Source organism: Thalassophryne amazonica, chromosome 13 (genome assembly GCF_902500255.1).
Source record: "Thalassophryne amazonica chromosome 13, fThaAma1.1, whole genome shotgun sequence".
In the NCBI taxonomy this organism is placed as follows: domain Eukaryota; kingdom Metazoa; phylum Chordata; class Actinopteri; order Batrachoidiformes; family Batrachoididae; genus Thalassophryne; species Thalassophryne amazonica.
Genome location: NC_047115.1, coordinates 99,401,262 through 99,421,566, shown reverse-complemented (window position 1 = coordinate 99,421,566; position 20,305 = coordinate 99,401,262). Strand labels below are relative to the sequence as shown.

Here is a 20,305-nt window from a genome sequence, read left to right as displayed (position 1 = left end):
CCAGATCCTTACTCTGGATGGCATTACCCTGACCTCTAGTAATACTGTGAGAAATCTTGGAGTCATTTTTGATCAGGATATGTCATTCAAAGCGCATATTAAACAAATATGTAGGACTGCTTTTTTGCATTTACGCAATATCTCTAAAATCAGAAAGGTCTTGTCTCAGAGTGATGCTGAAAAACTAATTCATGCATTTATTTCCTCTAGGCTGGACTATTGTAATTCATTATTATCAGGTTGTCCTAAAAGTTCCCTAAAAAGCCTTCAGTTAATTCAAAATGCTGCAGCTAGAGTGCTGACGGGGACTAGAAGGAGAGAGCATATCTCACCCATATTGGCCTCTCTTCATTGGCTTCCTGTTAATTCTAGAATAGAATTTAAAATTCTTCTTCTTACTTATAAGGTTTTGAATAATCAGGTCCCATCTTATCTTAGGGACCTCATAGTACCATATCACCCCAATAGAGCGCTTCGCTCTCAGACTGCAGGCTTACTTGTAGTTCCTAGGGTTTGTAAGAGTAGAATGGGAGGCAGAGCCTTCAGCTTTCAGGCTCCTCTCCTGTGGAACCAGCTCCCAATTCAGATCAGGGAGACAGACACCCTCTCTACTTTTAAGATTAGGCTTAAAACTTTCCTTTTTGCTAAAGCTTATAGTTAGGGCTGGATCAGGTGACCCTGAACCATCCCTTAGTTATGCTGCTATAGACGTAGACTGCTGGGGGGTTCCCATGATGCACTGTTTCTTTCTCTTTTTGCTCTGTATGCACCACTCTGCATTTAATCATTAGTGATCGATCTCTGCTCCCCTCCACAGCATGTCTTTTTCCTGGTTCTCTCCCTCAGCCCCAACCAGTCCCAGCAGAAGACTGCCCCTCCCTGAGCCTGGTTCTGCTGGAGGTTTCTTCCTGTTAAAAGGGAGTTTTTCCTTCCCACTGTAGCCAAGTGCTTGCTCACAGGGGGTCGTTTTGACCGTTGGGGTTTTACATCATTATTGTATGGCCTTGCCTTACAATATAAAGCGCCTTGGGGCAACTGTTTGTTGTGATTTGGCGCTATATAAAAAAAAAATTGATTGATTGATTGATTGAATCTAAGCCTCTGCTCAAGGACTTTTTAAATACTATTGATTCTTTTAATCTTACACAGTGGGTCACTGGGCCCACGCATGAGAAAGGGCACTCTCTTGCTCTTGTTCTGTCTTATGGCATGAATGTTTACATTGAGGACCTCTGTACAACGCAGATTTCAGACCACTTTCCTGTTTTATTTTCGGTAAAATTGCCTTGTGCCCCATCTATGCCGTGCGCCCTGACGTGTATGTGGCGCGTAATTAACTCTTCAACGGCAGAGAAATTCTCGAGCGCATTTATTTCCCTGGTGCCGACTTTGGATTTGTCAACTAGCTCAATTGAAGAGACTATGGAAATGTTCAATTCAACTTGCATCTCTATTTTGGATTTGCTTGCGCCTTTGAAAATCCAAAAGGCTCAGTCTGCAGCTGAGCCTTGGTTAAATGACACCACTCGTGCACTGAGGCGAGAATGTAGAAGGGCTGAAAGAAGGTGGAAAAAGGATAAACTTTGTGTGTCATTGGACATTTTAAGGGACTGTTTGTCAAATTATCAGAGAACAGTCAAATCTGCGAAAGCTGATTACATGTCAAATTTAATTGTGTCAAATATTAAGAGACCCCAGGTCCTGTTTAATGTTTTAAACAAGAGTTAAACAGTGTTGTTTACTTTCAAGCATTGTGTGATAGTTTTATTAGCTTTTTTTATTGATAAAATATCTGCCATCAGGGCTTCAACCTCTGCCTCTTTTGAGGCAAATCCCTCCATGAACATAGTCTGTTCTACGGCTTTTGAGTGTTTTGAGCAAATTACTCTGTGATCTGTCTGTTGCTGTGCAAAAGCTCTGACCCTCTAACTGTCCACTTGATTGTCTTCCTCCCAAATTGCTCAGATATGCATTTGATGTGGTTGGCCCTTATTTACTGAAGATCATGAATCTATCGCTGACTTCTGGCTGTGTCCCTAGTTCTTTTAAGCATGCGGTTGTTCAGCCCTTGCTTCAAAAGCAAAATTTGGATTCTGAAGTCCTTGCAAATTATAGGCCAATTTCTAAGTTGCCTTTTCTGTCCAAAATATTGGAAAATTTGTTTTTTAAACAAATTCAAACTTACTTGGAGGCTAATGGCATTTTTGAAAAATTTCAATCTGGTTTTAAGTTGCGCCATAGCACTGAAACTGCACTTTTAAGAGTTTTTAATGATTTAATTTTAACTGTTGATTCTGGTCATTCTATTGTTTTAATTCTTTTAGATTTAACCGCAGCGTTTGACACAGTTGACCATAAAATTCTGTTGTCGCGCCTTGAAAACCATGTTGGCATTAAAGGTACTGCCTTACGTTGGTTTACATCGTATTTGGAAAATCGGTCATTTGCTGTGCACCTTGGCCCTTATTCGTCTGACGTTGCCCCACTAAAATGCGGAGTACCACAGGGTTCCATTTTGGGCCCTTTGTTGTTTTCTCTGTATATGCTGCCACTCGGGCCAGTTTTTAGAAAATATAATATTCCTTTTCACTGCTTTGCAGATGATCTGCAAATTTATCTTCCGCTGTACCCGGGCAGAGACAATTTTAAACTTTTGAAAAATTGTTTGAAGGAAGTGACGGACTGGTTGACCCATAACTGTCTTAATCTGAATGACTCTAAAACTGAGATTGTGGTATTTGGGAACTCATTTGATGCCACTGCTCTGGGCTCGCTGAGTAACCACTGCCACCCATCTGTAAGGAATCTTGGTGTTGTCTTTGACAGTTCTTTTAAATTTGAAAAGCAAATTAACTCTGTAATCAAGTCTAGCTTTTTTCAGCTTCGTCTCTTGGGTAAAGTTAAATGCTATTTGCCCCGGGCTGACTTGGAGAGAGTGATTCATGCTTTTGTCACCTGTCGTTTGGACTACTGTAACTCCCTGTATTGTGGGCTAGATCAAATGTCCATTCACCGTCTGCAATTGGTCCAAAATGCTGCAGCGCAGTTGCTTACAGGCACCAGAAAGCGGGACCACATAACTCCTGTACTGGCCTCTCTGCACTGGCTTCCAGTCAGTTACAGGATTCATTTCAAATTGTTGCTGTTGGTTTTTAAATGTTTAAATGGATTGGCTCTTTCTTACCTCTCCGAGCTTCTGTCGGTTCATGCTCCAGGTCGAAACATGAGATCGGCCAATCAATTGACTCTGGAAGTGCCGAGATCCTGGCTGAAAACCAGGGGAGACCGTGCATTTTCAATGGCGGCTCCGAGACTCTGGAACAGGCTTCCTTTGAATGTCCGTATGGCCCCGTCTTTAAACATCTTCAGGTCTTGGTTAAAAACTCATTTGTTTGCTCTGGCTTTCGACTCAAGCTAGCCGATTCCTGATTTGGTTGTGATTATCATTTTAGCCATTTTGTTCCTGCTGTGTTTTTATTATTATTATTTGTATTTTTTTTTGGGTGTGTCCAGCACTTTGGGCAGTTTTTCTGTATTAAATGTGCTATATAAATAAATTTGACATTGACATTGACATTGACCTTCTCAACACACCCTCCCTGCTTGTCAGCAAATTACCATCTGCATCTTTTGCCACTCTAACCTGCTGCACATCCTTTCCAGCTGTGTCCCTTTGTCTGCCCAATCAGTACAAGTCCCTTTCTCCTTCCTTATTATTCAACTTCTTGTACAGCTCACTAAACACCATTTCCTTAGGTTTTCGCACTTCTCTTTTCACCTTACCCCACATCTCCTTGTACTCCTGTCTACTTTCTAGACAATACAGGAAATTATACAGGAAATTTTGGGAGTCCATGCTGGTACACAAGACAGGAGGCCAGCAGAAGAAAAACACCTACTCCCACCTCTGGATGGAGCCGCACCTCAGACAGAGAGAGAGAGAGAGAGAAAAAAAACAGAATCACGTGGCAGAAAGACAACAAATACAAATGCTGTCCAGATGTCCCACCCAGTCCTGTCCTGTCTGTCTCTCTCACCACATCTACAGCACTTTTCCAGTTGTCCAAAATTGCTTCCCCTCCATCCAGTGCCTCTCTCACCTGCTCACAACAGTCCAACCTTCCACCTTCAGCTTCCACCATCTGATCCTTTGTTGAACTCTCACTCTCTTCTTCTTCTTCTTTACCTCTAAAGTCCTACAAACCACCATCCTATGCTGTCTTGCTACACTCTCTTCTGCCACCACCTTACAGTCTCTGATTTCTTTTAGTTTGCATCTCCTACACAGAATGTAGTCCACCCCCATTCTTATAGGTCACCCTGTGCTCCTCCCTTTTCTTAAAGTAGTTGTTCACCACAGCCATTTCAATCCTTTTTGCAAAATCAACTTCCATCCGTCCTTCCACATTCCTGTCCTTGATACCATATCTACCCATTACTTCCTCATCACCTCTGTTCCCTTCACCAACATGCCCACTGAAGTCCGCTCCTATCACCACTCTTTCATGCTTGGGTTCACTCTCCACCACCTCATCTAGCTCACTCCACAAATCTTCTTTCTCCTTCATCTCTATTTTTAATTAGCTTATAATGCGCCAAATCACAGCAAAAGCCATCTCAAGGCGCCTTACATAAAACAAATCAACATAAAATTGAATAAATAATTAAAAATGAATAAAAAAATTCAAATACATAAATAAAAACAGAAGTAAAAGAATAAAACAAAATAAAAACTATCCATAAGAAAGAGAATAAAAATAGGTTTTGAGTCTTGACTTAAAAATGTCCACGGACTCAGACTGCCTCACGGTCGCAGGAAGACTGTTCCACAGGGTGAGTGCACGATGCGAAAAGGCTCTTTGACCTGCTGACTTCTTCTTCACCCTGGGAACATAGAGAAGTCCCGCATCCTGCGACCGCAAAGCCCGGGCCAGCACATAGAGTTCCACCAGATCAGCCAGATAAGATGGCGCCAGTCCATGAACAACCTTATAAGTCAATAACAAAACCTTAAAATCTGCTCTCACAGAGACAGGGAGCCAGTGCAAAGATGCCAAAATGGGTGTGATATGTTCAGACCTTCTGCTATGTGTCAGAAGTCTGGCGGCAGCGGTCTGAACCAAGTGAAGACCCCTAATGCTGGACTGTGGTAACCCTGAAAACAGAACATTACAATAATCCAGTCTAGAAGAAACAAAAGTGTTGTGTGGGCCGCCAGAAGAGGAGGTACTGCTGGCCCACCACCAAAGGGCGCCCTGCCTGAAGTGCGGGCTTCAGGCACGAGAGGGCGCTGCCGCCACAGACACAGCCGGGAGTGACAGCTGTCACTCATTAACTCCTGACAGCTGTCACTCATTCTTCGTCATCGCACTCCATAAAACCCAGATGTCATCTCCACCTCATCGCCGAGATATCGTACTTCGTTGGAGGTAATATCCTCAGCCTTTGTGGTATTTTCTGAATCTGTCTATTGTGAGTGTTTGCAGGAGTACCGGTCCTTCGTTTGTGGAGGCTGTGCAGGACGGCACTCTTTTTCCTCTGAGGGATCGCTGCAACACATATTGAGTGAGAGGTGGAGGTGGCATTCCCACCGTTGTTGTTACTGGGTGTGCACACACCTACACTTGACTGTCTTTGTTCTCGCCAGCAGTACCAGATCCGACAGTCAGGGACGGTGATCACCTGGGAATTCGGGACTTGGCAGCTCCAGTATTCACCAGGTTCTGTGGCGGCGGAAATCGTGTGGTTCCGGCTCTTCTCAGGACAGACGTCTTCTATCCTCGAGCCTGCCGACACGTCACCTTTGTGGATTGACTGTAATTATATTCTGAGATTGTCTGTATTTCGTTGTGCACATTTCACAACATTAAATTGTTACTTTTTGGCTCATCTATTGGCCGTTCATTTGCACCCCCTGTTGTGGGTCCGTGTCACTACACTTTCACAACACAAAAGCATGTATCAGGGTCTCAGCATCAGCCATGGACAGGATGGGGCGGATCCTCGCTACATTTCTCAGATGGAAAAAAGCAGTCCTAGTAACATCCCTGATGTGGAGGTCAAAAGACAACGTGGGATCAAAAATTACCCCAAGGTTCCTCATTTTGTCCATATGATGTATGACACACGAACCCAGGCTGAGTGCCAGCTGGTCAAACTGATGCCGATGTCTCGCTGGACCAAGAACCATCATTTCAGTCTTATGAGAGCTTAAAAGTAGGAAGTTACTAGACATCCAACTTCTCACTGATAGAAGACAGTCCTCCAGGGATTTTATGGGAGTGAGATTTCCCGCAGTTATCGGCATGTACAACTGAGTATCATCAGCATAACAATGAAAGCCAATCTCACACCCTATCTGTGGGGCATATGCACTGATGATATTCATCATCACCCCTTCAGTTTTCTAACTTCACAGTCATCGCTCTCTGACACTTGCTGAACTTCCAACATATGTACTATTCTTTTAGAATAACCCCATCACCACTCGTCCTCCCGTCTACACGATACAACAATTTCAGTTTCAATTTATTAATTTATATAGCGCCAACTCACAACAAAGTCGCCCCAAGGCGCTTCACACAATTCACAACACAAATGAATCTAAAATCAAAATTAAAAGTAAGAAAAACACAATAAAAAGATAAAACACAGTAGAATAAAAAGAAATTACAAAGCAAACACAAACAGATTAAATTAATGATAAGACAGTCTAAAAAAGTGGGTCTTCAGTCTTGATTTAAAAGTCTCCACCGTGTCAGACTGCCGAATAACAGCAGGTAGATCGTTCCAAAGAGCCGGACCATGGTAGGAGAAGGCTCTATACCCCACAGACTTTTTGTTCATCCTCGGAACACACAGAAGCCCTGCGCCCTGCGAACGCAAGGACCTCGCAGGTACGTAGGGCTTAACCAAGTCCGCCAGGTAGGAAGGTGCCAATCCATGAACAATTTTATAAACCAACAATAAAACTTTAAAATCTGATATGGCAGAAACCGGTAGCCAATGAAGGGATGCCAGAATGGGAGTAATGTGGTCAAACCTTCTACTTTGTGTCAAAAGTCTGGCAGCAGCATTCTGTACCAAAAGTCCTCGAATGCTAGACTGCGGCAGGCCAAAAAATAAAGCATTACAATAATCTAGTCTGGAAGAAATAAACGCATGTATCAAAGTCTCAGCATCAGCCATAGACAGGATGGGACGAATCCTCACCATGTTTCGCAGAAGAAAGAAAGCAGTCCTCGTAATGTCTCTAATGTGGGGGCCAAAAAACAATGTAGGATCGAAAAATACTCCAAGATTCCTCACTTTGTCCGTATGATGCACAACACACAAACCAAAATTAAGCGCCAACTGGTCAAAATGATGCCGATGTCTGGCTGGACCAAGAACCATCATTTCAGTCTTATCAGAATTCAAGAGTAGGAAATTACTAGACAACCAACTTCCATCCATCCATCCATCCATCCATTTTCTTCCGCTTTATCCGGAGTCGGGTCGCAGGGGCAGCAGCTCAAGCAAAGCCGCCCAGACCTCCAGATCCACACACACCTCCCCTAGCTCCTCCGGGGGAACTCCAAGGCGTTCCCAAGCCAGCCGAAAGATGTAGTCCTTCCAGCGTGTCCTGGGTCTTCCCCGGGGCCTCCTCCCAATGGGACGTGCCCGGAACACCTCTCCAGCGAGGCGTCCAGAGGGCATCCGGAAAAGATGCCCGAGCCACCTCAACTGACTCCTTTCGACGTGGAGGAGCAGCGGCTCAACTCCGAGCTCCTCCCGAGTGACCAAGGTCCTCACCTTATCTCTAAGGGAGCGTCCAGCCACCCTGCGGAGGAAACTCATCTCGGCCGCTTGTACTTGCGATCTCGTTCTTTCGGTCATGAGCCAAATCTCATGACCATAGGTGAGGATCGGAACATAGATCGATCGGTAAATCAAGAGCTTTGCCCCCCTACTCAGCTCTGTCTTCACCACGACGGTCCGAAACAGTAAACGCATCACTGCAGATGCTGCACCGATCCGTCTATTGATCTCACGCTCCATCCGTCCCTCACTCGTGAACAAGACCCCAAGATACTTAAACTCCTCCACTTGAGGCAAGGACACTCCACTGACCTGAAGAGGGCAAAGCACCTTTTTCCGGTCGAGAACCATGGCTTCGGATTTGGAGGTGCTGATTTTCATCCCGGACACTTCACACTCGGCTGCATACCGCCCCAGTGTACACTGAAGGTCCTGATTTGACGAAGCCAACAGAACCACATCGTCCACAAACAGCAGAGACGAGATTCTGTGGTTCCCAAACCAGACCCCCTCTACACCCTGGCTGCGCCTAGAAATTATGTCCATAAAAATAATGAACAGAACTGGTGACAAAGGGCAGCCATGGCGGAGGCCAACGTGCACTGGAAACAGGTTTGACTTACTACCGGCAATGCGAACCAAGCTCCTGCTGCGGTCGTACAGGGACCAGATAGCCCTTAGCAAAGGACCCCGGACCCCATACTCCCGGAGCACCCATCACAGGGTGCCCTGAGGGACATGGTCGAACGCCTTCTCCAGATCCACAAAACACATGTGGACTGGTGACATGACAACCAACTTCTCACAGATATAAGGCAATCTTCCAAGGCTTTTATATGGGCAAGATTACCAGCAGTTACCGGCATGTACAATTGAGTATCATCAGCATAACAATGAAAGGCAATCCCGTAATGCCGCAGAATATGCCCAAGGGGCGCTGTATAGAGTGAGAAAAGCAAGGGGCCTAACACAGACCCCTGTGGAACCCCAAATTTCATTTTACCAAGGCCAGAAGTACTGTGGTCCCTCGTTTATCGCAGGAGTTACGTTCTAAAAATAGCCCGCGATAGGCGAAATCCGAGAAGTGGCCAACGTTATTTTTTTACAATTATTATAGACATTTTAAAGCTGTAAAACTCCTCACTACACACTTTATACACTTTTCTCAATCAGGCATGAACATTTTCTCACTTTTCTCTCGTGTGTAAACACTCTCAAAGTTCAAACCTGAGTAGAAAAATAAGACCAACCTGTTTTCAGGCCCAAACATTTGTTTGAGGAATAAAAATAGAACGTTTTCCTATAAATAATTATGATGGCTTTTAGAACTAACTAATTTAATTTTAACAATCAACGTACGAGGTTGGACACATAAGAAATTATTAATAGTGACTGACCAGTATTTCACAGTTCCTCTGATCGCGCCTCTTCGCCCTGGCGCCCCTGCGCTGTCGCGTCTTTTTCCACTGATTCAAGCCTCGCTGCAGGTGTCTTTTTCCGAGTGTAGAACACAGTTATGGGTAGTTGTTGGCGCTCTTTTTCTTCTGGGCGAGAAGATTCTTATAAACAGACATGCAGAACACAATGCACGTGCTCTCCCTTCGCAGTGTCGCGAGCGGCTGCTTGATGAGGACGCAGAACACAATGCACTGTAAAAAAAGCATGCAAAATTGGACTAAAAAAAAATCTGCGAAACAGCGAGGCCGCGAAAGGTGAACCGCGTTATAGCGAGGGACCACTGTAGTGTTATTATGCACAACACAATCAATCAATCAATCAATCAATTTTATTTATATAGCGCCAAATCACAACAAACAGTTGCCCCGAGGCGCTTTATATTGTAAGGCAAGGCCATACAATAATTACGTAAAAACCCCAACGGTCAAAACGACCCCCTGTGAGCAAGCACTTGGCGACAGTGGGAAGGAAAAACTCCCTTTTAACAGGAAGAAACCTCCAGCAGAACCAGGCTCAGGGAGGGGCAGTCTTCTGCTGGGACTGGTTGGGGCTGAGGGAGAGAACCAGGAAAAACATCCTCCTGAACCGCAGGGTGGAGGCTCTCTCCGCGCAAGTGGCGGCGAGCGCTCAGGGCGCTGCTGCAGCTCCTCCTCCTGTCGATCCTGTGCTAGATATTAATGTTCCAGTGGTGGTTCAACAACCCCTCCCACCATCCCCTGAAGCATACATAAGCCCTCCTGAGCCGTACGGAGGTTGTGTGGAGACGTGCGCGGACTTTCTTATGCAGTGTTCGCTCGTCTTCGCACAACGTCCCGTCATGTACGCGTCAGACGCAAGCAAAATAGCTTATGTGATCACTCTGCTTCGGGGAGAGGCACGCGCTTGGGCTACGGCGCTTTGGGAGCAAAATTCACGGCTCCTTCACACATACACTGGGTTTGTGAGGGAGTTCAGAATTGTGTTTGATCACCCTAACAGGGGAGAGACCGCTTCAACCGTGCTGCTGTCGATGAGACAGGGACACCGGAGCGCAGCCGCTTATGCAGTCGACTTCCGCATCGCGGCTGCGAGGTCCGGCTGGAATAACGCTGCGCTCCGCGCCGCCTTTGTAAACGGACTGTCGTCAGTCCTAAAGGAGCACCTAGTGGCCAAGGATGAACCGCGGGAATTAGATGGGCTTATTGATCTCGTTATACGGTTAGACAATCGGTTGGAGGAACGCCGTCGGGAACGAGACGAAGGACGTGGCCGGGCGCGCGCCATCCCTCTTCCTTCCGGGTCCAAGAAAGGTCCGCCCTTCCCACGCTCCCTGGCCTCTACGTCCCGTGGGGCGACAGCTCCCCCTGCTGACGAAGCTATGGACACGAGCAGGGCCACATTTAGACCACCTAATAGACAGAGGAGGTTTCCACGCGGGGCGTGTTTTGTTTGTGGCTCAATGGAGCATCAATTGAGTGATTGCCCCGAACGGTTAAACACCAACGCCCGCCCCTAGAGACTGGGCTTAGGGTGGGCCAAAAAATTCACGTGGGACACACACATATTGCCGCACGACTCCCAGTTACAATCCTTAGTGGGGATTTAACCCTTCAGGCCCCAGCACTGGTAGACACAGGGTCAGAAGGGAATCTGTTAGATTCCGGTTGCCGGTTCCGGTTACTCATCTTTTCTCCGGACCCTGAGACCCATGTACGGCATGTACGTCAGGTCCTGCAGCGGTTGTTGGAGAACCGGTTGTTTGTGAAGGGAGAAGAGAAGTGTGAGTTTCACCGCACTTCTTTGTCCTTCCTGGGGTTTATCATCTCCTCCAACTCCGTCGCCCCGGATCTGGCCAAGGTCGCAGCGGTGAGAGACTGGCCCCAACCTACAAGCCGTAGGAAGCTGCAACAGTTTCTCGGCTTCGCAAATTTCTACAGAAGGTTCATTAAGGGGTATAGTCAGGTAGTTAGCCCCCTGACGGCCCTGACCTCACCAAAAGTTCCCTTCACCTGGTCGGATCGGTGCGAAGCCGCGTTTAGGGAGTTGAAACGCCGGTTCTCGACTGCACCGGTCTTGGTGCAGCCCGATCCTGGTCGCCAGTTTGTGGTTGAAGTGGACGCCTCTGACTCAGGGATAGGAGCCGTGCTATCCCAGAGCGGAGAAACCGATAAGGTTCTTCACCCGTGTGCCTATTTTTCCCGCAGGTTGACCCCAGCAGAGCGGAACTATGACGTGGGCAATCGAGAGCTCCTTGCGGTGAAAGAGGCTCTTGAGGAGTGGAGACACCTGCTGGAGGGAGCGTCAGTGCCTTTCACGGTTTTCACTGACCACCGGAACCTGGAGTATATCAGGACCGCCAAGCGACTGAACCCCAGGCAAGCCCGCTGGTCACTGTTTTTCGGCTGTTTTGACTTCCGGATCACCTACCGCCCCGGGACCAAAAACCAAAGATCGGATGCCCTGTCCCGGGTGCATGAACAGGAAGTCAAGACCGAGCTGTCGGATCCACCGGAACCCATTCTCCCGGAGTCCACTATCGTGGCTGCTCTGACCTGGGACGTGGAGAAGACCGTCCGGGAGGCCCTGGCACAGAGCCCGGATCCCGGAACAGGGCCGAAGAACAGACTATATGTCCCACCAGAAGCCAGAGCTGCCGTTCTGGACTTCTGTCACAGGTCCAAGCTCTCCTGCCACCCAGGGGTGCGTAGGACCGTGGCAGTAGTCCGGCAGCGCTTCTGGTGGGCGTCCCTGGAGACTGATGTCCGGGCTTACATCCAGGCCTGCACCACCTGCGCCAGGGGCAAGGCTGACCACCAGAAGGCACAGGGACTTCTACAGCCACTTCCTGTGCCTCACTGCCCCTGGTCCCACATCGGTCTGGATTTTGTCATGGGCCTCCCGCCGTCCTGGGGACACACCACCATACTCACGATAGTGGACCGTTTCTCCAAGGCGGCCCACTTCGTGGCCCTCCCGAAGCTCCCGTCGGCCCAGGAGACGGCGGATCTCCTCGTCCACCATGTTGTCCGGCTGCATGGGATACCAACAGACATCTTTTCGGATCGCGGTCCCCAGTTCTCCTCGCAGGTGTGGACAAGTTTCTGCCGGGAACTGGGGGCCACTGTAAGCCTCTCGTCTGGGTATCACCCGCAGACTAACGGACAGGTCGAACGGGCCAACCAGGAGTTGGAGCAGGCCCTCAGGTGCACGACCTCCGCACACCCGACGGCTTGGAGTGAACATCTGGCCTGGATCGAGTACGCTCATAACAGCCAGGTGTCCTCTGCCACCGGCCTCTCCCCGTTCGAGGTGTGTCTGGGGTACCAACCCCCTTTGTTTCCTTTGGTGGAGGGAGAGGTTGGTGTGCCCTCGGTCCAGGCCCACCTGCGGAGATGCCGTCGGGTGTGGTGCACCGCCCGTTCGGCCTTGTTGAGGGCCCGGACGAGGGCTAAAGCCCATGCAGACCGTCGACGGTCCCCGGCCCCCACATACCAGCCCGGGCAGGAGGTGTGGCTTTCCACCAAGGACATTCCACTCCAGGTCGAGTCCCCCAAGTTGAAAGACCGATTCATTGGACCCTTCCCCCATCCTCAAGGTCCTCAGTCCTCCAACTCCCGGCCTCACTGCGGATCCATCCAGTCTTTCATGTCTCCAGGATAAAACCGCATCACACCTCGCCCCTCTGTGCACCCGGTCCAGCGCCGCCTCCTGCCCGTATTATCGACGGGGAGCCGGCTTGGACAGTTCGCCGGCTCTTGGACGTCCGTCAAATGGGCCGGGGTTTCCAGTATTTGGTGGACTGGGAGGGGTATGGACCCGAAGAACGCTCCTGGGTGAAGAGGAGCTTCATCCTGGACCCGGCCCTCCTGGCCGATTTCTATCGTCGCCACCCGGACAAGCCTGGTCGGGCGCCAGGAGGCGCCCGTTGAGGGGGGGGTCCTGTTGTGTGGGCCGCTGAAGAGGAGGTACTGCTGGCTCACCACCAGAAGGCGCCCTGCCTGAAGTGCGGGCTTCAGGCACGAGAGGGCGCTGCCGCCTCAGGAACAAGCCGTGGTGACAGCTGTCACCCATCATCCGTGACAGCTGTCACTAATCATCACATCTGGTATAAAAGCAAGAAGACACCTCCACCAAACTGCCGAGATATCATCTTCATCTGGAGGTAATACTCTCAGCCTTTTGTGATTTATAAATCTGTTATTGTGAGTGTTTGCAGGAGAACCGGTCGTTTTTGCAGAGGCTTTGCAAGACGGCGCTCCTTTTCATCTGAGACCGCTGCAACGTGTTGAGTGAGAGGTGGAGGTGGCATTCCCACCATTGTTACTGGGTGTTCACACACCCACCCTTTGACTGTCTTTTGCTTTCTGCCAGCAGTACCAGATCCGACACGCCGGGAAGGTGGCCACCTGGGGACTCCGGGACTTGGCGGCTCCAGTATTCCTCGGGTTCAGGTGGCGGTGGAAATCGTGTGGTTCCGGTTCGTTTCCAGACGGGCGTCTCCTATCGTCGAGCCTGCCCACACGACACCTTTATTAATTGACTGTTGCACATTCTGAATCTGCTGTGTTTGGTTGTGACATTCACAACAGTAAAGTGTTATAATTTGACTCCTTCCATTGTCCGTTCATTTACGCCCCCTGTTGTGGGTCCGTGTCACTACACTTTCCCAACAGGAACTCCATAATTAACCTTAGTCTGTGAAGAAGATTCCCCATTTACATGAACAAATTGTAATCTATTAGACAAATATGATTCAAACCACCGCAGCGCAGTGCCTTTAATACCTATGGCATGCTCTAATCTCTGTAATAAAATTTTATGGTCAACAGTATCAAAAGCAGCACTGAGGTCTAACAGAACAAGCACAGAGATGAGTCCACAGTCTGAGGCCATAAGAAGATCATTTGTAACCTTCACTAATGCTGTTTCTGTGCTATGATGAATTCTAAAACCTGACTGAAACTCTTCAAATAGACCATTCCTCTGCAGATGATCAGTTACCTGTTTTACAACTACCCTTTCAAGAATTTTTGAGAGAAAAGGAAGGTTGGAGATTGGCCTATAATTAGCTAAGATAGCTGGGTCAAGTGATGGCTTTTTAAGTAATGGTTTAATTACTGCCACCTTAAAAGCCTGTGGTACATAGCCAACTAATAAAGATAGATTGATCATATTTAAGATCGAAGCATTAAATAATGGTAGGGCTTCCTTGAGCAGCCTGGTAGGAATGGGGTCTAATAGACATGTTGATGGTTTGGAGGAAGTAACTAATGAAAATAACTCAGACAGAACAATCGGAGAGAAAGAGTCTAACCAAATACCGGCATCACTGAAAGCAGCCAAAGATAACGATATGTCTTTGGGATGGTTATGAGTAATTTTTTCTCTAATAGTTAAAATTTTATTAGCAAAGAAAGTCATGAAGTCATTACTAGTTAAAGTTAATGGAATACTCGGCTCAATAGAGCTCTGACTCTTTGTCAGCCTGGCTACAGTGCTGAAAAGAAACCTGGGGTTGTTCTTATTTACTTCAATTAGTGATGAGTAGTAAGATGTCCTAGCTTTACGGAGGGCTTTTATATAGAGCAACAGACTCTTTTTCCAGGCTAAGTGAAGATCTTCTAAATTAGTGAGACGCCATTTCCTCTCCAACCTACGGGTTATCTGCTTTAAGCTGCGAGTTTGTGAGTTATACCACGGAGTCAGGCACTTCTGATTTAAAGCTCTCTTTTTCAGAGGAGCTACAGCATCCAAAGTTGTCTTCAATGAGGATGTAAAACTATTGACGAGATACTCTATCTCACTTACAGAGTTTAGGTAGCTACTCTGCACTGTGTTGGTATATGGCATTAGAGAACATAAAGAAGGAATCATATCCTTAAACCTAGTTACAGCGCTTTCTGAAAGACTTCTAGTGTAATGAAACTTATTCCCCACTGCTGGGTAGTCCATCAGAGTAAATCTAAATGTTATTAAGAAATGATCAGACAGAAGGGAGTTTTCAGGGAATACTGTTAAGTCTTCAATTTCCATAAGTCAGAATAAGATCTAAGATATGATTAAAGTGGTGGGTGGACTCATTTACATTTTGAGCAAAGCCAATTGAGTCTAATAATAGATTAAATGCAGTGTTGAGGCTGTCATTCTCAGCATCTGTGTGGATGTTAAAATCGCCCACTATAATTATCTTATCTGAGCTAAGCACTAAGTCAGACAAAAGGTCTGAAAATTCACAGAGAAACTCACAGTAACGACCAGGTGCATGATAGATAATAACAAATAAAACTGGTTTTTGGGACTTCCAATTTGGATGGACAAGACTAAGAGTCAAGCTTTCAAATGAATTAAAGCTCTGTCTGGGTTTTTGATTAATTAATAAGCTGGAATGGAATATTGCTGCTAATCCTCCGCCTCGGCCCGTGCTACGAGCATTCTGGCAGTTAGTATGACTCGGGGGTGTTGACTCATTTAAACTAACATATTCATCCTGCTGTAACCAGGTTTCTGTAAGGCAGAATAAATCAATATGTTGATCAATTATTATATCATTTACTAACAGGGACTTAGAAGAGAGGGACCTAATGTTTAATAGACCACATTTAACTGTTTTAGTCTGTGGTGCAGTTGAAGGTGCTATATTATTTTTTCTTTTTGAATTTTTATGCTTAAATAGATTTTTACTGGTTATTGGTGGTCTGGGAGCAGGCACCGTCTCTACGGGGATGGGGTAATGAGGGGATGGCAGGGGGAGAGAAGCTGCAGAGAGGTGTGTAAGACTACAACTCTGCTTCCTGGTCCCAACCCTGGATAGTCACGGTTTGGAGGATTTAAGAAAATTGGCCAGATTTCTAGAAATGAGAGCTGCTCCATCCAAAGTGGGATGGATGCCGTCTCTCCTAACAAGACCAGGTTTTCCCCAGAAGCTTTGCCAATTATCTATGAAGCCCACCTCATTTTTTGGACACCACTCAGACAGCCAGCAATTCAAGGAGAACATGCGGCTAAACATGTCACTCCCGGTCCGATTGGGGAGGGGCCCAGAGAAAACTACAGAGTCCGACATTGTTTTTGCAAAGTTACACATCGATTCAAAGTTAATTTTAGTGACCTCCGATTGGCGTAACTGGGTGTCATTACTGCCGACGTGAATTACAATCTTACCAAATTTACGCTTAGCCTTAGCCAGCAGTTTCAAATTTCCTTCAATGTCGCCTGCTCTGGCCCCCGGAAGACAATTGACTATGGTTGCTGGTGTCGCTAACTTCACATTTCTCAAAACAGAGTCACCAATAACCAGAGTTTGATCCTCGGCGGGTGTGTCGTCGAGTGGGGAAAAACGGTTAGAAATGTGAACAGGTTGGCAGTGTACACGGGGCTTCTGTTTAGGGCTACGCTTCCTCCTCACAGTCACCCAGTCGGCCTGCTTTCCCGGCTGCTCGGGATCTGCCAGAGGGAAACTAACGGCGGCTAAGCTACCTTGGTCCGCACCGACTACAGGGGCCTGGCTAGCTGTAGAATTTTCCACGGTGCGGAGCCGAGTCTCCATTTCGCCCTTCCCGGCCTCCAAAGCTACGAATAAGCTACACTTATTACAAGTACCATTACTGCTAAAGGAGGCCGAGGAATAACTAAACATTTCACACCCAGAGCAGAAAAGTGCGGGAGAGACAGGAGAAGCCACCATGCTAAACCGGCAAGAACACTTCCAGTAATCCCAAAGTAATTTTCCAGCCTATGAAGTAAAACACAATGATCCACAGTATCAAATGCAGCACTAAGATCTAAAAGTACTAAAACCATCATGGTGTCTGAATCCATTGCACACAGGAAATTCATTCACCACTCTGGTAAGCGCTGTCTCTGTTGAGTGATGTTTTCTAAAAGCAGACTGAAATGGCTCAAAGAGATTATTCTCAGTAAGATCATCTACAAGCTGCCGCAAGACCACTTTTTCCAGAATTTTAGAACAGAATGACAGATTTGATATCGGCCTGTAATTACTCAATACACCAGGGTCATGACCAGATTTCTTAAGCAGTGGTTTAATCACTGCAGATTTAAAACACCCAGGCACAGAACCAGAGCTTAATGAAAGATTAACAATTTCCAGCACAGTCGGCCCAAGAACGGGTCATAGGTCCTTAAACAATTTTGTTGGTATAGGATCAAATATCCAGGTTGTTTGAACTTAGAGATCGAGAGAAACAGAAATTAAATTTATACTGGTGCCAGTCAGCTTACAGCTCTTGTCTGCCAATTGATTACATTCATTCTTAGTGGCTTTGTCACTGTGCAAGTTGGTTATGTCAGCTGAAATAGTGAACATAGGCAAAAATTCAGCAGTGGAACAGCCTGTATAAAGCTACTGCCAGCTTCATGAACAGTGCCAGTCACATAATCCCTGGATCAGTATCGGGATATTTACACTGTAAATTATACTCAGTAGTTCTCAGTGATAAGAGTTCAATGAGGACACAGTCCTTCGAGCTTCTGGACTTTACATTCACTGTTATGTGCCGTTTTGCTTTCAGTGTAGTTAGTTGTTGTATTTTCATTGATGGTTTTTGCTGTCACCCGTCTCCTGTGTGTGTTTCCAGGTGGTTCAGATATGTTGGGAAAACCAGCTCTATGATGCTATGATCTACATTTTCAACAGTGGCATGAATGACTACATCACACCGATGGAGGTAAGACCATCATGCATTCAACTGTTCTTCCATCTTTCCAAAGAAAAAGCAAGGTGGAGTGGGTCAAAAAAAGATGCAAAAGAACAAGTTCTTTAATATATCAAGATGTAAATACCAGGAAATGACATCCTGAGTTGCCTCCTCGTGTTCATAGATTGATTTCAGATCGTTCTTTTGGGAGGAACTGTGCTCTGTTCACATGGTAAAGTCTTGATGGGATGTTTCCTTATTCATGTGCCTCATTTTTCTTACACTTCTGGCTGTTTTGTTATAAAATTGTCACCTGTTGATAAAAAGTTATCGTCCTCGTATTTCTTTCATCGCTCTAAGCAGCACGGTACCTCTGAAGAGTAAAATATATTCATAACAAAGAAGACTGAGTTGGACATACTATTAATAACTAGACCTGTTGGTGAAGTTCTGTTGTACCTGAATTAATGATAAATGTCCAGCAGGCGGAGATATTGCTCCATTTCAAGAACATTGAGTACAGGCTGCTGTGGGCAAAGGGAACATCCTTTTTATTGTAAAAGGAGTCGTGATGATGAACAGTGAAGTAAATGGGACAATGTTTTGCATATCTGTTTATTTTGAATTAGGGAAATACAGACATCACAGATTTATTTTTCTCATCATAAAACAACAATGCTTTTGTGAAACACGGTTTCCACTTTTCATATTCTGCCTTGCTGTATCTCAGAAGCTCTTCTCAGTCATTGGTCCAACGCTCAGTGAGGGACGGACTCTAACAGGTCAGTGTGTTGGTCCAGAGTGCAGATTAGCTGTTTCAAATGTCTCTGTGGCAGATAAATGTCCAACAGCACTTTAACAGCCTTCTCTTTTTGGACAGATAAAGAGGTGGTGATGGGAAACAAACTGTTAGTCTACATAAGGTGGGTTAAGACAGTTATCACATCCTTTAGCACACAGCTGGTGTCTCTGAGCCCAGGTTTGAGATGTGGCAAACTCACTTCATGTGCAACGACAAAGCAGCAGCTAGAGACAGCTTGAAATGATGCCTATGTGGAAGTGCAGTTCCTTGACTGGCCACTTGAGGCTGGCTCCAAAACGGAGCACATTTCCATAGGAGTCCATGTTAAAATGTCCAACTTTAGAGCAGAAATAAATATGGTCACAGCCTGATACAAAAAACAGTTTTGTGTCTGTAGGCAGTTTCCTCCATGACACCTGTAGGGGGGGGGAGTTTTTTCTAACTTCTTAGTTTAAAACGTTTTAAGACATAAAGTTCTGTAAGTTTGGGGGTGTGGTCAATTTGAGTGACAGCTGCTGAGCTCAGTGACTCCTCCTCCTCTGTCTGTGCGATGCTTCTGGTTGTGGAGACTGTGTGTTGTTTTGTAGTACTGTTGCAGTATTCATGCTAAGTGAAACTCTTGTCAGATTTAATATTGTATGCTAATGGCGTTAGCAGTTTTCGCGGTAGCTCAGTTTGTTAGATCCACTTAAGGTACGATTACTGAGAAAACACACAGCTGATAACTTTTAACGTCCACAACAAAGTAAATTGTTAGCAGAGCCACTGCACAGTCCCTGAAAATATGATTTGATGAACACCTGAGCCCAGGTTAGGTGGTTTGGACTCTAAGAGAGGGGCGTGTCCAGCCATCTTTCATCACACACTGGGTCACCCATGCTCTGCCCCTTTATGTATTAGTAAGTTCATCATACAGCTGCTGAACATGGCGACGCCCACATCATAGCCCAGACGCGAGCTTCATTTCAGCTATTCCGCGCCTCTACAGGAAACCAATGGGTGGGGTCACGCAGGCTACATCCAGGACGCAGACAGTCTGAGGTCATAACAAAGACGAGGGGCACCAGGTTACCGATGGCACACAGAGAATTGGTACGAGCAAAACAGGCAGTGTGGTGGACAAGATGTTCATTCACTTGTTTCCAGAGCAGAAGGTTCCTGGTTCAAGACCACGCCTGCCCATTCTCCCTGTAATGAGGAGTTGTGTTAAGATGGTTGGCATAAAACTTGTGCCAAATCAATGTGCATCTCCATCTCAGGTCTGCTGTGGCAAGACGAGGGGACTTCCTATATGACTACATCTAAAACACAATAAAAAATAGTATTATATGGCTATGACGGTACGCGCGCTCTGATTGGCTGATTTCCGGTCTAATATTTTCAAATATCAGACCATGACATTGTCCAGATCGCGTAGCAGATTTGAAAATTTGTTTACAATTTTTATGGTGCAGATTAAGACAAAACAAAAAGCCAACAAAGAAATTCTGAGCGACGAACAGGACCATTCTCCCAGGAAACGTCATTACACTGACGAGTTTGAACTGCAAGAATTATCAGCAAACGAGCTCTAAGTGGACAAACAAGATACAAACACAGCTCCCAACAG

General features: G+C 46.4%; 1 protein-coding gene and 1 long non-coding RNA gene across 2 annotated transcripts in view; both read left to right on the top strand.

Annotated features, from left to right (window-relative positions):
* The window catches only part of vps8 (VPS8 subunit of CORVET complex), a 371,669-nt gene that overhangs the window by 177,343 nt on the left and 174,021 nt on the right, over positions 1–20,305 (top strand). The window contains exons 22-24 of the mRNA XM_034184542.1: positions 17,835–17,924; positions 18,625–18,676; positions 18,775–18,817. Coding sequence (XP_034040433.1) covers positions 17,835–17,924; positions 18,625–18,676; positions 18,775–18,817 — 185 coding nt within the window. The remainder of the gene's footprint in view (positions 1–17,834; positions 17,925–18,624; positions 18,677–18,774; positions 18,818–20,305) is intronic.
* Positions 2,177–6,106, top strand: LOC117523124. Its single transcript, XR_004564428.1, has 3 exons — positions 2,177–2,297; positions 5,512–5,514; positions 6,095–6,106. It is a non-coding gene; the product is annotated as an uncharacterized LOC117523124 (long non-coding RNA).